The following is a 16,369-nucleotide window of genomic DNA, read 5'->3' on the forward strand; positions in this document are numbered from 1 at the left end:
CTCTGTGACCCAAAGCTGATTCTGAGGAGACTCTCAGGGGAGTAGGGCTGGGTCCAATTGCCTGTGTGTAGGTCCCACACACTGAGGGGGCGCAGCCAGCAGAGCTTTTAAGGAATATCTACACAAAACCTGTCTATGGAGGGGACAGCAGGGCCTAAGGAGGGGCAGGGACTCCCCAGAGGCCATTTGGCTAGCTGGCCTCAGAACCCAGGACTCCTCTGGCACACCCCCTTTCTCAAATCCAAGGGTTCCTCCATTCAACAGACATTCACCCAGTGCATTCCAGGTTCCTGGGACCGTGGGAAAAGGAGGAGCAGGGGACTGAGAGTCAGGCTCCAGTACTAAGTCTAAGTCTCTGTGGGGCCTGGGCAAATCACTGCCCTTCTCTAGGCCTCAGTTTTACCACTTGTCAAGGGTGAACTTCCGGGCTTCTTGGGTGGTTGTGAAGGTCAAAGAGATAATCCCTGAGTGAGGACACAAAGTGGGGCCTCTTAAGCCCCTGAAGCATATGCAAAATTGTGTGTCTGGGTGGCTTAGCTCTTTTCTGGTGAGAGGGTCAAAGAAGAGTATAGAACCCCTGAAGGTGCAGTGCAGGAGTGAGGGGCTGTGATGATCAAGACCTTGACCTGTCCTCATGGGGCTCCTTGGGTAACTGGAGAGAAAACTTGGACCCAGGTGAGATGATTGAGTGACAAGCAGGTGGATGAAGACTGAGAGCAGGGGTTATCGAAGTGTGCTCCCCAGGCTAGCAGCATCAGCATCCCCTGGGAACTTGTTAGAAATTTGAATACGAGACCCCCTGCATCAGACACCTGGGAAGGGGGCAGTGCTTGGCAACCTGTGTTTTAATAAGCCTTCCTGGTGATTCTGATGCAGCTGGGGTGTTAGAACCACTGGTGTAAAAGCAGAGGACAATTGTGAAGGCCAAGGGTCAGTTCAGCGTGCACTGAGGGGACTGGCAGGGCTTCCTAAGGTTGCTTAGCCTTAAGAATGCATGGGATTCGGAGGAGAAAGGAGCAGCGGGGGCAGCCCAACAGTGAAATACCTGGAGCAAAGACGGGAGACGGGACTTGGTCTGGCAGCAGGACCAGGCTTCCTATGACTCTTCTCTCTTCCCCAGCAACGACATTGCCCTCATCAAGCTCTCTCGCCCTGCTCAGCTGGGAGACACAGTCCAGCTTGCCTGCCTCCCTCCTGCCGGCGACATCCTGCCAAATGAGGCGCCCTGCTACATCAGCGGCTGGGGCCGTCTCTATAGTATGTGCTGATCCGTCCAGCTGGCCACAGGGGCAGTGGGCAGGAAGACAGGGCCTGGGGACTAAGATTGAGGGCAATACCAGGACCAGTCCTTGCATTTTTTTCACATTGCTCCTCCAAAAGCAGCCTTCTCCCCGCCAACCCTCCCAAACATGAATGTGCTCAACTGAACATTTTTTATTGTCTTCTGTGTCCCGGGTGCAGACCTCTAAAGCAGGCAGGACAATATAACCTGGTGGGAGGAGAGTCCCCATCTTCTCCATCAGAAGGGCTGCTTGCCTCAGAACCCCCACCCCACTCTGGGCCTCCCAGCCCTGACTCCCAGACCCCAGCCCAAGCCCTGTACCCCATGACCGCTCTACTCAGCGCTCTCTATGTCCACAGCTGGCGGGCCACTCCCGGACAAGCTGCAGCAGGCCCTGCTGCCCGTGGTGGACTATAAGCACTGCTCCAGGTGGGACTGGTGGGGCATCTCTTTGAAGAAGACCATGGTGTGCGCCGGTGGGGACACCCGCTCTGGGTGCAATGTGAGTCAGCTCTCCTCTGCCTGAGGTGGTGCTGGGCTATAGCCATTCAGCTGGGCAGGCAGGGTCCTAGGGTACCACTGCCATCTGCCTAAAGGCAGAGGGGAAATAGTGTCCTGCCTGCCCCATTCAGCCTCCAGGCCAGATGGGACTGGGAGGGAGTGAGCCTAATCCAGACACACAGCCCTGGCCTGAGAGTCACAACCTCTAGATTCCAGTCCCAGCTCATACACTGACTTGACCTGGGCAAATCACTGTCTCTCCCTGGTCCTCAAGCTTCCCCATCAGCATAGCAAAGGATATTGACCTTACGACTTCTAAGGCCACCTTCAACTCTGTTGTCTTGAAGTTATAATTATACCAAACTCTCATTGTATTAAAAGTGAGTATGAACAATAATCTTAATAGTTAACTGTGGTACTAATAATGAGGACTACCACTTATTGATTGCTTCCTTTCTATTAGGCATTATGTTAAGATCACATATTTATCATCTCATTTAATTCTCACAAGATCCCATAAGACAGATATTATTCCCCATCACAAATGAACAAACTGAGGCTCATAGAGGTCAAGTAATACAGATTTCTCGAAATCCCCAAAGTCAGGACCAATTCCATAAAACTCAGACATGGCTCAGCCCCCCACAACTCTCTGACCATTCCAGGGTGACTCTGGAGGACCCCTCAACTGCCCTGCTGCAGATGGCTCCTGGCAGGTCCATGGTGTGACCAGCTTTGTTTCTGCCTTTGGCTGCAACACCCGCAAGAAGCCCACTGTGTTCACGCGTGTCTCGGCCTTTAATGATTGGATCGAGGAGGTGAGCAAGGAGGCGAGCCAGGACGGGTGGTGGGGGGCTGAGTAAGAACAGCGGATCTTGAGGAGGGGCTCGAAGAGTCCTAGAAGGTCAGTAGTGGAGAGGCCCCTGGGGACATTCCAGAGGGTTTGGGGATGTTTTCTGCTACAACATGGGCCTAAGAACTTCGATGGCTTCTGGGTGGAGCTTTGAACTGCTTTTGAACTTTCTTATTTCAACAAGTGTTTATGAAGTGTCTCCTCTGGTCCCGGTCTTTTCTTGTCATGGAGGACAGAGCGATGTGTCAAAGGGCTGCTGCCTCATGAGGGACAGATGATTAATGAGTGATAAATGTGAGAGCTGCGATAGGGAAGGCTCAGGCCTCAATGAGAATGCAAATCTCATCTGGGAGGGTTAATAAATGTTCCTAACAGCGATAGCCACCATTTATAGACTACTTAAATATGTGCCTGGTGCCGTGATGAACCCCTGAGTTAATAATTTAATTAAACCTCCCAATGAGGTGACTATTATGATTATCCCTATTATACAGATGAGCAAACTGAGGTTCAGAGAGATCAAATCACTCTCCCAGGTCACACAGCTAATGAGTGGCATGGCTCAGAGTTGAACCCAGTTCCACCTGGCTTCAGAAATTGTGCTCCTAACTAGACTATTCTGGGTTTTCCCCCCTCTTCTTTTCCAGACCATAGCAAGCCACTAGAACCAAGGCCTGGCTGGCAGTACTGATCCACACTCTTTGCCAAAAAAATAAAGGTCTCTTAGGAAATCCCAACTTGAGTCTTGCCTCCTTCTTTGACTCACGTATCTCCATCCAGCCTGTTTTTAAAATCTTAGATCTGATATGCAAAGACGAGACCAGATCCAACACTCTCATATGAAGATGAGAAAAAAATGAGGCAGAGAGAGAAGGGAGCTGCTATAGGGTGACCAAACATCCCAGTTTGCTTGGGAATGAGGGTGTTCCCAGGACATGAGACTTTCAGTGCTAAAACTGGAGAGCCATGGGAAGTTGATCACCCTATATAGCCACACACAATCATTGGCTTTACAATGCAGGCACAAAAACATGGTAGAATCTGCAGAAAACCTGGCTTTGCCAGTTCCTTGGGAAGTTCATAGTGGAGAGGGAAGGGCCATGTGCTTTCTGCTTCCATTGATGGGCTAGGGAAGGAGAACTGTGGTCATTCATTCATTCATTCATTCAACAAACATTCATTCCTTGTTCCAGAGGAGGGCTCAGAGGGGAAAGATGAAGTGGTTCCTGCCCTGAAATGGCTCATTATTTAGATAGAAATGAGCATAACAGAATCATCTATTAAAGGTTTACTAGCACCTTCTTTGTGGCAAGTTCAGGGCTGGGAGTACAAAGGTGAGTAGGACAACCTGGGGAGAGCCCTTGCATGGGGAGGAGGGAGCAGGCACACACAGAGATGCACACACCATGCTGAAAACGAGGTGGGAGCCCAGGGAGCTGTTGTTGAGGTCTAAGACTGCTGCCATGCAGCCAAAAGCAACATAAAAACAACTGAAATTCTTTTACTCATGTTTCTCCTGAATACCGTGAAAGGAAATATGGTCCCAGGGAGGATACACATATATAATTTTTAATATTAATGTTCCATTGTTCCCTCCCTTTAAAAATTACACTTCTAGTTTTGAAAAGTTTAAAAGATAAGACATGGTGAATAATATAAGATATACCAATGTAGCCTCCCTCTAGAGTTAAAAAATTTCATATTTTTGCTTCGTATTTTCTAAAATAATTGCTACAGTTAAGGTGGATGCTCCTTTTTACTTTTCCCAGAGATCACCATCATCATGGGTGTGGGATTATCTACCTTATTACTGCTTTTCCCTTGAGGCACATGGTAGGATAGCTCTTGCCTGCCCCCTCGAAGTTGGGTTTGGCATGTGGCTTGCTCTGATCAAGGTGAAGATTTGAGAGACGGTGATTTGCCAAACTCTCTTTCCCTTTGCCCTGGCAACTGGTAGCTACAGGTCAGCTTGGTCCCAGACTGAAGAGGCATGGAACGGAGCCTCTGCCAACTCCTGATGGACATTAGAACAAGAAATAAACTCTTGTTATAAGCAACTGTGATTTTGGGTGTTTGTTACAGAAGCATGGCTGTAATCTATCCTGACAAAATGAGCTTGGTGTTTATCATTCTGCTCCATGCTGTTATATTTTTATCACATATATAAATATCCAAATAACATATTGCATTGTTTTGGTTTTTAAAAATACATGCACGTCTTTATGCTGTATGGATGATTTTGCAACTTGCTTCTTTCATTCAACATTATGTTTTTGGGATATATCCCGGCCGATGTATATTTCTCTAGTTCAGTGCTGCTAGTTTTCTAGACTAGTTATTTATCTTTTTCCCTCTACTGATGGACATTTACAGTAGGGCCAATTTTTGTGATTACAAATAGTGCTTCAGTGAACATCCTGGGACATACCTCCAGGTGCACATGTGTGAGAAATTCTCTAAGATATATTCCTAAAATGGGAGAGTGTGCTCATTTTTTAACTTTCCCAATCGCCAAATTGCTCTCCAAAGTGATTATATCGACAATACTTCTCAAAAAAGCGCCCCCCCCTTTTTCCCATCTACTGTCTCCATTCATTACAACTGCCCCACAATTTTCTCCTAAAACCACTCCTGGAATCTCAAGTCTCCCCCACAAAACTCTCCTACAGCCCTTACCACCACTCTGGTTCCTACGAAAGCCCAAAAGCTGGTATGGCAAGGCCTGAGTGAGGGCAAGGAAGGGATTTCGTCAAGCAAAGCAGACACCTTTGCGTCATGGGAATGTGGGAGAGAATGGGAAAAATTCTGGAACCAGCATATGTTAATCATTTGTACTGAGACAAACAGTGCCTGGTGACATATGTAACTGACAGGTGTTCCCAAAGCACTGCGGGGTTGCAAAAGCTGAGTATCTACTTCTTCCTAATGGGTCAGGGAAGGGCCCTGAGACAATTTTCCAAAATAATTTATGATAAAGGGCAATCAAGCATGTAAAACTCCACCCTGTGGCTGGGCAGTGGACCCTCAAGGGGCCTCCATCCAGCCGCAGGAAGAGGCTGAGAACTGCTATAACACCCCTCTCGTTCATGGGCAGTAGAGAGGAAATCTTACCTAGAAATGCCAACAATTTTATCAGTAATTCAATTTCCTTTAGTTTAATCTCCAAGTCACAACAATATCAAATTCTTCAAAAACCATATAGTAAATAATTTAATTTTGAATAATGATTAGTGTCAACGCTAACAATTTATTGTTTTTGTTTTCTAAATCATGAAGAACAACCCACTTTTTGAAAAAGCGCAATATCGATACTTCAATTCCCTTTTAAAAATGAGAAAGGATCAGTATTACAATGCTCTCTTTTAAATAATATAATGTTAACCATTTAGTTCTCATTTTAAAATCACTAAGGTGTCAAGAATTCATTTTTTAATCTTAAAAGAGTCAACAATTCCATCCTCTTTTCTTTTTTCAGCACATTAATATGGGCTACATTTTAGAAGTTTCTATTTTGGGAAAGTTTTTAAAATCGCACACATTCTTGTCTCCCTTACACAGCTGCTACTATCACTTTGATATGCTTCCTTCTGCTTTTTTTTTTGCATTTGAAAAACCTGTCAACAGATTCAGTGGACATGAATTGAGCACCTACTGGTATTCCATGCTAGGCATGGGCAGCAGAAAATAACCCAAACTTGGGCCAGGTCTTCAATGAGGCCACAGTTTGGCTGGGGAGTTGACAAGTACACCCAAGCAGGTATGAAGGCTTGACTCAGTATTCTAATGGAGGCCAAGAGTGATGTGGGGCCCCAGGAGCTGGGATTACATTAAAATGGGAAGATTGGAGCTCTCGATGGCCCTCACATCAAGGGATTCCTGTCAAAGGTGAATCTGTCAATTCTTCTCTTGTCAATTAACACCGAAGACAGCGTAGTGCTGAGAAATTTCGCTGTTTGAAATCCTATCAATGAGAATGAAACATCTCCCTCTCATCTAGGGGGCTGGAGACAGATTTGACACAGAGAAGCAGCGTGGATTACCAACCCAGGTGCAGAGCCTCAGATAAGGGGTTTTTGGACACAACAGTTTATATTTATCTTAACTCTGTGGTGTCCAAGGAAACAGGACTATGAGTCTACTTCTCAGCTCAAGCCAGATGTTAACCCTTTCCACACAGCCAGATTTGCTTTGAGCCTATCAACACTGCTTCATTTCAATTTCACCTAAATTCCACTCTCCTCTCAAATCCTATGATAAGCCTATTTCTTCCTTTATTTAGTGAGACGCACCATGGTCCCTGTGGGGGTGCTTGCCGCATCAAGTTAATAAACCTAACTCTGCTAAAACTACACCTATGTCCCTGGTGGTCTATATCAGATTGGCTTTATCATAAAATTCAAGCTTTCTCTCTTCATTCATTTACTCACTTAGTCATTCAACAAATGTTTGCCCAGGCTGTGCTTAGTTTTAGCTACTGGAGACAGGACAATTGGAAGTCTTTAATATAGTCCAACCATCTCATTTTACAGATGGGGAAACCAAGGCTGAGAAGAAGTGAAAGGTGGAAACTTCATTATATGAGTGAGTGGGGAAAGGACCCCAGTTGCTAGGAGAGGTAGGGGTGGGGCCATAGCAAAAAGCCCTGGTTCTCCAACCACTGGAGTAACTGGCTATCTAGGAGTTCACTGACCACCAGTGGTAGTGTAGACAAAAGGCACATCTTCTCTTCCCTAGTCACATGGACTCTTGGGGGTGGTAACCCAGCAAGGTGCTTTGGGGTGCCCCTCTTAATTCTCTTGCCTGTCCCATTTGGATAGGCCAATCAAAAGAGAGATGAGCCACCTGAGTGCCTCTTCCTAACAGCCAGGTCCCTTCTCCTTCAGGGTTAAGAGCCAAGCGGAAGGGCTGCCTTGGTTAGCATCTTTGCACTTTCTCTTACAGGGTGTGCTATCTAAGATAACCGGTGTGCCCAGACTCAAACCCAGACGCAGTATGAATTAAAACTTCGGTTCTTAACCATCAGCAATTGGAAAGTCTTGGGAGAACAGGCACATGGGGGTCAGATTGAGCCCCCTATCTGTATAGGGTCTCTCCCTGGACAGACTGTAAAAACCCCATGCCCAGTCTGTCTGGGTAGACTGAGACAGGGGTACTTAACAGACTGTGCCCAATGCATTACGTGGAGTGATTCCATGAGAACTACTGTTTCCAAACGGCAGCCACCTAGCCCTTTTTTTTCCCCTCTGGGTGGTGCAAAAACTCAAGGGTGTAACTTCTGGGTGCGGCGCTGACTCGGCTGCCGGCAGGCTCCTAAATGTCTCAATTCCCGCTTCATCCTCTTTCCATTTTGCAGTTAGGTAAACTGCGGCTCAGAAAAACAAAGAACTTACCCGAAGCATAAAAGCTGCCTAGGATGTACACAAGGCTCCGCAAGGAAGCAAGGACTAAGGATTGAGGAAGCCAAACATACCACCACGGGTTAAAACCATGAAGCTGGGCAGCGCCGCCGAGGCCTAGAGCGACCCACTCCCCTTCCATCGGCCCTAGTCTCCTACCACTTCCAACTTCCGGGGAGGCTATAACTTCCGGTTCCGGCGGTGGGCTACAAAGCTCTGTACCGAGGAGGTGGTTTCTTTTTCCTGGAGTCGGTTGTGGGGCTTGTGGTCCCCCTTTCCCCGCCCTTCGAAGTGACACCTGCGCAGGTGAACGGCCCCCTCTCCTGCCTTCCGTTTCCCTTCTCCGCGCGTGGTATGTTGGGAGCGGGCGCCACAGCGTCGGCCGGCCTTAGGAGGGTCTGCCCTTGTGATCTGCGGGCTGCTTGCCCTGGCGTGGCCTTGGGCCTCACTTCAACTCAGGAAGAGGACGTCCCGGTTCTGGATCCCCAGAAGCGCATTTTCCAGCCCGACCTAGGCCCTCTGAGCCGCGCCCATATTGGTGGGAGGAGTCGGGCTCAGTTCCCCATCTAGACGCCAGCTGTGTTCCCACCACCTCTTAGCCTTGTGACTTCAGGCAAGTCCCTCTCTCCGAGCCTCAGTTTGCTTATCTGAATGGAAATCACAGTAACAGTCCTACTGGGTTATCAGGAGGATTGGATGAGAAAGAGCTGCGGAGTATCTGGCCTGTAAAATTCAATAGTAGCAGCTGTTGCTGTTGTTAATAGAGACAACTGGGGCAGTAGAGAGTCGTATCTGGATTTTAACCTGAGTGGCTAAGAGGAGCATGTCGAAGAGAATGTAAAATGCTCAGCATAGTGTCAGGAAGTAAGGGCTCAGAAAACTGGGGTTAGTTACTGGTGAGGTTAAGCATTGTGTCTGGCAGGTGGTCTGAAACTGATAGGATTTATAGCTGGGTCCATCTTTCAGAGCCAACCTTGAGGCCTGCTGACAAGTCAGACTTTTCCTAGAAGCTGGAGTTGTAAAGTCCTCGATGCTGGAAACTAGAATTACTGAAAGGGTGTTTTCCCACGTGGGTTAGGGGTTTTTCACTCAGAAAGGTTTTGGGCAAGAAGAGAAAGCCCGAAAAATTTTCTCCCGTTTGAGTTTTATGAGAGTAGTTAAGAAGTGTAGTTAAGAAGGAAACAATACAGAAAATATTAAATGAAAAATGTTTCCCTCTTTTGGTTCCTGCCCCTCAGAAGTAAATACAATTTATTTGCTAACCATCAGGTATTTGTGGGTAAATCAGGTAATAGAAGCTTATCTGTGGGTACTTTTAATTTCCATAGATGAGATCATACTACACATGTTGATCTATACCTTTGTCATGGGGTGATGAGTTATGGATACCTTCACATCAACACTCATAGGCCTACTTCATTCTTTACAAGGCTGCACAATATCTCATTGAATGGCTATTTAATCATTTCCCTGTTGACAGTCTCTTTGATTTTTCCCAGATTTTTCTTTCCCACAATGTTTCATCTAACCTCTCCTTGACTAAATATTTCCTTTTTATCCAAAGCACCCCTGAGTTACGGTACTATTTTGTTTTTGCTCTCATCACTCTAGTTAGTAACAGCTTTTGAGGATGAGCAAAACCCCAGATAATAGAATTGCTGTACTCCAAGAATATTCAAGTTACAAGGTTTAGAATCAATACTAGAAAATGGTTCAGGGAAGCTTTAGAGAAGAGGTGATTAGGAGCTGAGGGCTAGTTCATGCAGGTCAGCTGGTAAGTGTTGGTGATTGTGGGCTCAATTGTTACACAGGAAACAGGTTTGAGAGTCTCTAAGGTGGGAGCGATTTTAAATGTCAACACTTCTGTGTAGACTAGAGAGGAATTCGTCCTTAATGAAAAAAGATACTCTCTGAAAACTGACTATATCGTAGGGGTTATACTCTTGATTGGACACACCCTAATGTGAAAGTTTAGACATCACTGTCATTCGAGTCTCCCCCACCCCCTTTTTTTTAAATTGATTAACATAGGATGTGGTTTTCCTGTAAATAACCCCTCTTTTGTACTGGGACCCTAACTCAAATTGAGCAAAACCTTTTTTTTCTGGCATTTTACAGGTATTAAATCTATTTAAAAAAGTTAAAAAACCTGTTAACAGTAGAAAGCTGATGGACCCTGGTCCTGGCCCAGATCCATGAGATCAGGGTGGTTTTAACAGGCTTGGTCTGTTTTTGCTGTCCCTGACTTTTCTCTTTGTGCCTAGGAGTCTGTCATCTTTTTCCAGAGTTCCAGAATGGAGACTGAAGGATACTCGGAGACACAAAGAAATAGAGAAGTCCAGAATGGTCAAATAATGCCACCACCAAATGAGATGGTGGCTGAGGAGCTAGAAGACATGCTAATAACGGCTCCCCAGATCCAGTTTCCACGGGAGCCTTCTAGGCATCCACCAGAGAGCTTCGATGAAGACTGTATGGAAGATGTTGAGGCCATGCCACGAAGGAATCCTCCCAACCCTGCAGCTTCCAGGCAGAGGTTCAGAAAGTTCCGCTATGAGGATGCGGCTGGGCCCAGGGAGGTCCTCAGACATCTCCAGGAGCTCGCTGGACAGTGGCTGAGACCTGATATTCACACAAAGGAGCAGATTGTGGAAATGCTGGTGCAGGAGCAATTCCAGGCTGTCTTGCCCGAGGAGCTCAGAGCTTGGGCGCAGAGATGTCAGCCTGGGGTCAGAATCACTGGCTAAGTCTCACCGTTTGCTTCTACTTGTGAGACCTAACCAAAGGTTCTTTCTTGTTGCAAGATCCAATTGCAATCAGAAATCTGAACCTCGGTTTTTTTGTTGTTTTTTTTGAGTTTGCCTTTAACTAGTTGTAATAAGAATCAGAGCCCACGACTGGACCTCTTTTTGCCTGAGGCAGCTCTGTTTTCTGGGACTGTGAACTCCAGAAGGAGTTTCTTTGCTTTCTTGTTGGGACAATCAGCCTGCTGCTTGTTTTGCTCTGCCGAATGCCTCTTTTTTTGCACTTTGTGACATGCTTTAATTTATTGTTTTTATGTATCCAAAGAAGTAACTCATTTGGGATGTCCTTGATATGTTAAAGTTTGGTCCTTAATAAAAATGTGCTGTGGTAATTTACCAGTTTAGCTCTTAGTGTCAGCATTTGAAAAGGTGAGAATTATCAGGAGTAGATGTGAGCTATGACTGTGGCATTCATTGAGCTTGGAACTAGGAACAGGCCTGTCCTTTGTTTTCAAAGTCAATTTAAATTGGACAAAATGGGGTCATAAGAGGTAAGTAACTCTTACACAGAGCTGTTCAATTTGCTTTCTCCATTTCCGTCACCTTTGTTCTACAGCTTGTCTTCCTGCAAGAGAACTCGCTCTAATGCCGTCTGACGGTTCTCTTCTGCTCTTCCTGAAACAGGTCATCCTGGCTTTGTGGGTACAGAGACCTGTACTTTGGTTGACAGTTGAGACGAGCAGTATCTATGATTGTGAGAGAGTAAACAGCAGCTGCTTCCCCAGCATGACCCAGTCTGAAGAACCTTTCTGCCTCTGGCTGGGCTCTTGGATTTGCAGATCTGCTCTGGTAACAAACTTGGTGCCAATTTGCAACTAATCTTTTGGGTTAGGGGCTGATTAGCTCCATACTCCTGGGGTTTGTGTAGTACTTCCTGTGCCTTTAGGACTCTTCTAGATGCTAGAATACAAATAAAAAACCTAGTTTTAAGGGAATGTATAGTTTTCGAGGACAGAGGAAGGAGCCACCAAAATATATTATTAAAAACGTTAGAGTAAAACTAGTTTTTTTGGTATCTGGTTTTGAGACAGCACCAAGAAAACACATTTCCTAGTTTAAAAACATGTTAAAAGCAAAGAGGAAATAGCCAAGTTAGGGAAGTGACATTTTAATTGAACTCGAGTGGGAAGGAGTTCACTGCACAGAAGGCACATCTTGGGCAAAAGCATGAGAACGTGAAAGTCTATATAATGTTTGGGGAATAGTGAATATACAGACAAAAAAACTACACCTCTTATCGTCTAGGTTTAGCTTTTCTATTCTTAGTTCTAGGAGTAATTGTAACATTGGCATAGAAGTAAGTAACTCTGATACGGTCCTAGCATCTCCAGTACTTCAGAACATTCTGAAGATATTTCCTATGGTCTGCAGGGATCAGGAACTCCTGGTGTAAAGGGATTTCCTGGCCTCTACCAATTTCTTACCTGTTTCAGTGGTGTAGAACTTTACATGCAAGTAAAAGACCAAAAAGTCTTCACCTTAGGGATTTTATGGCAGGGTAGCTGAGATTTTTTAAAATTGAGTGAATGTAGCACAGGTATTTTTCAACCGTGGTACTGTGGGACCACATAGTTTTTTTTGTGGCCGTTTCTCCCGTGCATTATAGGAGCTTTAGCAGCATCCCTAGCCTCTACTGACTAGATGCCAGTACACCCTTCTGGGTGTCACAACCAGAAATTTGTCCAGACATTGGCAAATGTCCTCTCAGGGCAAATTTGTGGTGGTCGAGAACCACTGATTTAGTAGTAGAGTTCATCACAGACGTGCCACAGATGACCCTTAGGCAATGAACATGGCCACTCGTCTTGGAGCAAAAACTTGAGTCTAGTTTGGCCTTTTTCCATCATATTTGGAAATGTTAATTTTACAAGTGTCTCTTGAGAATCTCCTACGTGTAAAATGTTTCTTTTGCCTTTTTAAAAATCTTTATCTTACAATTTAAAATAACATTTCTTGGATTCATTTGATAGAGAAAAAGTATGAAAAAAACAAAAATGGTGCATAAACTTCCCAGGTAACTCCTATTGATTTTTAAAAAAGTTTTATTATTAGTTTCGAGTATTCTAAAAATATCTAACATTAGTTAGATATTTATGTAGTTTATAAAACAATCCCCCTAATTGCTCTTTCTCTCCTCTGGCTCTCCACTTAGCCATTACATTAATACTAACAGCATTCCCTATGCCATGATCCCTATCCCCGTGACCATCCATCAACTACTAATTTGTACTTCTTTAACCCTTCATCCCTTTCTCCCAGCTCCCCAACCTCTGTCCCCTCTGGTCCTCATCAGATTGTATATAATTGTGAATTTGTTTTCGATTAGTTTGTTCTTTTTGTTCTTTAGATTCCACATATAAGTGAAATCATATGTTATTTCCTATTGATATTTTTTAAGATAAAAGATGTATTTGTATGTGGATGGAAAAATTCAATGGTATAGAAGGGTATAAGAGGAAAATGTAAAAGCTCTCTTCCCATTGACAGTTTATGTGCCTTCCAGAAAATATGAATTATACATATGTAAGCAGATACATAAGCACACGTATGTGCACACATCCCTTTCTTATTTACACAAAATATGTTATGCATGTTTATTATATGTTTTTTCTTGCCCAATAAGCCTTAGAAGTCTTTTGCTAGCTATATAAAGAGACTTATTTTAAAAACATTTTTGTATCAGTTTCATAGTACTTTATATGTCTAATACCTAACCTTATACTTTACAGTAAAAAGTGCAAGGTAGAGTATTTAGGTATGGAGTCAAATCTCCAAAGCATAAGTGAGGTTTAGAGAGGTAAGTGACAGAGCCAGGACTGGTTCAATTTGCGATTGCCCAGTAATCTCCCAGCAACCCTGTGGTACCAGCTCCTTCCCATGGAAGTGAATTTACAGATGAGATCCCGCGCCCCAGACAAACCCAGTAAGAGAGGCTGGAGTTCATCTCTATTTCATCTGACTCTAGCCCCATGCCCTTGTCACAAGGTCACACTGCCTGGATATCAAAGAGTAAACCAACTTCATTGTTTCAAGGGCTCTGGGCACTTGGGAGTACAGTAATTCCCTATCTCTATTGCCACTCCCTGAGATGATTCCTGGGCTTTCTCTACTCGGTTGGCACTACACAGTTACTGCTAGTGTCTCATTGTCATTTCTTGAGTCAATATAGATCATGATTCTCAAGAACCCTGACACCTTTTAGTTCTGTGAGTGATGGGGAATGAGGAAAATGGAGGGACCAGAAGGAAGTATTTCTAAAACATCGCGTGTCTAATTTTCCCTTTGTGATTATTTTGGCTCCAAGTTTTACGAAAGAGTAATTTGATTAGTTACTGAAAAATGCTCTTACCAGATGGCTGCCAGTGAAAATCAGTGTTGGGACCACAAGGTAATACGAGATTGCTAGCAGCTGGCTGGTGCCATGGAAAAGTATGTCATTTGTTGGGCAGCTACTCCCTGAGCAGTGAGTGGGTGCCAGGCCCTGGCTGCTGGAGAGGAGGCCAACTCCAGGAGGGGTGGGGGCCGTGAGGAGTCCGCTACAATGGTGGTGGCAGCTGGAGAATTAAAGTGTAACTGGCCTTCCTAAGAGCATCATGTGTGGTCAGCTTCCACAGGCAGCTCAGTACAGTGCACTAGACAATGACTTGACTATTTTGCTAAACATTTTCTACCCACTGCCATGCATTTATTGGATATTTTTCCTTGGCCTGGAATGCCCCTCCCCCAACCTGCCAGCCTACTCCTATTCATTCTTTGTGACGTAGATAGGCATGGTCACCTTCCTGAAGCCTTCTTTGATGCCTGCCTTGATAGCATCTGAAGCCCTCTTGTGAGCTCCCATAGAACCTCAGCTTTAGTTCTCTCTCAGTTCCTGTTCATTCAGCAAATATAAATTGTGTACCCAATGTGCTATGCTCTGACATAAGTATCACACTGTAGGGCGTCTAGTTTGTGTTTCCAGGCAGATTGTGAGCTCTGAAGACAATCTCTATGTTCCTGGCCTCCAACATGGGGCCTACACATGCCTGGTGCTTAAGAAACAGTTTGATTTTTGTAGGAGACGTGGTTGCTCCCTCCTTTAAGGTGTTTTTCTTCTAGTGAACATAATTAGGGTTCATGGGAGACCATTAAGTATTACATTGGGGAGGGGGCAGGGGGTGAGATTATTCATTACTGTGTAAGGGCCGGGGATGGCAGAGTAAATAAATCCAAAGAAGAAAGAGAAGGCTTCATGTGGGTGGCTGGCTTCTCTCAGTTTCGCATCTAACCTTGTAATGAAGTAAGGTTAACAGCTCTGTGCTAGCTCTGCTTGAAAGCTCTAGGGCCCCCTTGGTGCCTAGCAACAACCTGACTGCCCAGAGTGGTGATTTTGAAGCTGGGTGTGTCTGTTAGGCAGGAAACCACCACCACCACCAAAGCAGCTAGGGCCTTCCCTTCACTTCCTCTGAGCCCAAACTTCTCCCACAATCGAGGCCGATACTTAGTGTTTTGGAACCCTTAGGAGCACAAATAGGATGTTTCTAGCAAAGATAACTTGAGCACTTAGGAGATGTGTGATCTCAGATAAGTCATGTCACTTCTCTTAGCTTCAGTTTCCATACTTGTCTTATTCCCAGCTAGGGTCACCCTAGCTCAGCACCAGAAACACAGGGACATTCAGTAAATGGCTATTGTACCTGAATCTACTTGTTTAGGGGAAGACTCTTTCTCAGCTGTCCCTTTGGTCTTGTTTTGATCTCTTGAACAGCTCCATCTCATTCTTAATTTCTATACATAAAATCTTGTCTTATTGTCCTATTCTTCCCCATCCCTCTCTTTGTTGCTTATCTTATTCACAAGGCACACTTCTTAAAAAATCACAAGTGTTTTGTTTTTAGGCCAATTCTACTACTACAGTGACATTTAATTTTTTTAAATTTAAATATCCTGTAAAGTGCACAAATCTTAATTGAGCAAAGTAGGCATACCCCTATAACAATCTTCCAGGTGAAGATACAGGTTTCTAGCACCCCAGAAGTCTCTCTCGTGCCCTTTCTTGGTCATTAACCCCCTGAAAGTAACTGCTATTATGATTTCTCTTGCCACAGTGTTGCCTGTTTCTGCACCAAATAGAATCATACAGTATATACCCTTTTGTGTCTGTCTTCCTGTCTTCAATATTATGTCTGTGAGATTCACCTATTCCCTGAGGATCCTGCTTTTCCATGCCTGTATACCTGGACATGCTTATTTTTTCTACCAGGAAGTTTTCTGTTCTCCCAGCATGTCTCACCCTGGCCAGTCTGTGCAAGTCCTTTAGACTCAGATGAAACCTTGCTCTTTTGGGAAACCTTCCTGGATCAGCTCTGGGTTTGAATTCCAGTTCCTTTACCTACAGCTGTATGACTTTGGGCAAGTGTTACTAACAACCTCTTCATGCCTCATTTTGGTTGAAGATCATAGTTTCTTTATTTCAGAGTTCTTGTGAATTTCAAATGAGATAATACATATTAAATACTTAGAACAATACCTTGAACATAGGAAGTACTTAATG

At 44.7% G+C, this 16,369-nt stretch overlaps 2 protein-coding genes across 5 annotated transcripts in view; both read left to right on the top strand.

Annotated features, from left to right (window-relative positions):
- LOC105290660 (chymotrypsin-like elastase family member 3B) overlaps positions 1-3,369 on the top strand; it is a 13,513-nt gene extending 10,144 nt beyond the window's left edge. The window contains exons 7-10 of the mRNA XM_011358024.2: positions 1,121-1,257; positions 1,642-1,784; positions 2,449-2,601; positions 3,284-3,369. Coding sequence (XP_011356326.2) covers positions 1,121-1,257; positions 1,642-1,784; positions 2,449-2,601; positions 3,284-3,301 — 451 coding nt within the window. The 3' untranslated portion in view covers positions 3,302-3,369. The remainder of the gene's footprint in view (positions 1-1,120; positions 1,258-1,641; positions 1,785-2,448; positions 2,602-3,283) is intronic.
- A 4,821-nt stretch (positions 3,370-8,190) lies between these two features.
- Positions 8,191-11,175, top strand: LOC105290432 (SCAN domain-containing protein 1-like). 4 transcript variants are annotated; one of them, XM_011357535.2, is made up of 2 exons: positions 8,191-8,338; positions 10,297-11,175. In XM_011357535.2, exon 2 carries the CDS (start codon positions 10,327-10,329, stop codon positions 10,777-10,779), a length of 453 nt encoding a protein of 150 aa, XP_011355837.1. In that variant the 5' UTR covers positions 8,191-8,338; positions 10,297-10,326; the 3' UTR covers positions 10,780-11,175. The 4 variants fall into 4 exon arrangements, with proteins under 4 accessions (XP_011355837.1, XP_011355838.1, XP_011355839.1 ...); XM_011357536.2 differs by having other exon boundaries at positions 8,201-8,384; positions 10,297-11,172; XM_011357537.2 differs by having other exon boundaries at positions 8,201-8,384; positions 10,318-11,172.
- Positions 11,176-16,369: the final 5,194 nt, after the last annotated feature.

The sequence above is a fragment of the Pteropus vampyrus genome, unplaced genomic scaffold, assembly GCF_000151845.1.
Source record: "Pteropus vampyrus isolate Shadow unplaced genomic scaffold, Pvam_2.0 Scaffold36, whole genome shotgun sequence".
In the NCBI taxonomy this organism is placed as follows: Eukaryota; Metazoa; Chordata; class Mammalia; order Chiroptera; family Pteropodidae; genus Pteropus; species Pteropus vampyrus.

Excerpts from the sequence above, each read along its gene's own strand:
- LOC105290432 (XM_011357535.2), top strand. The coding sequence starts at position 10,327 with ATGGAGACTGAAGGATACTCGGAGACACAAAGAAATAGAGAAGTCCAG.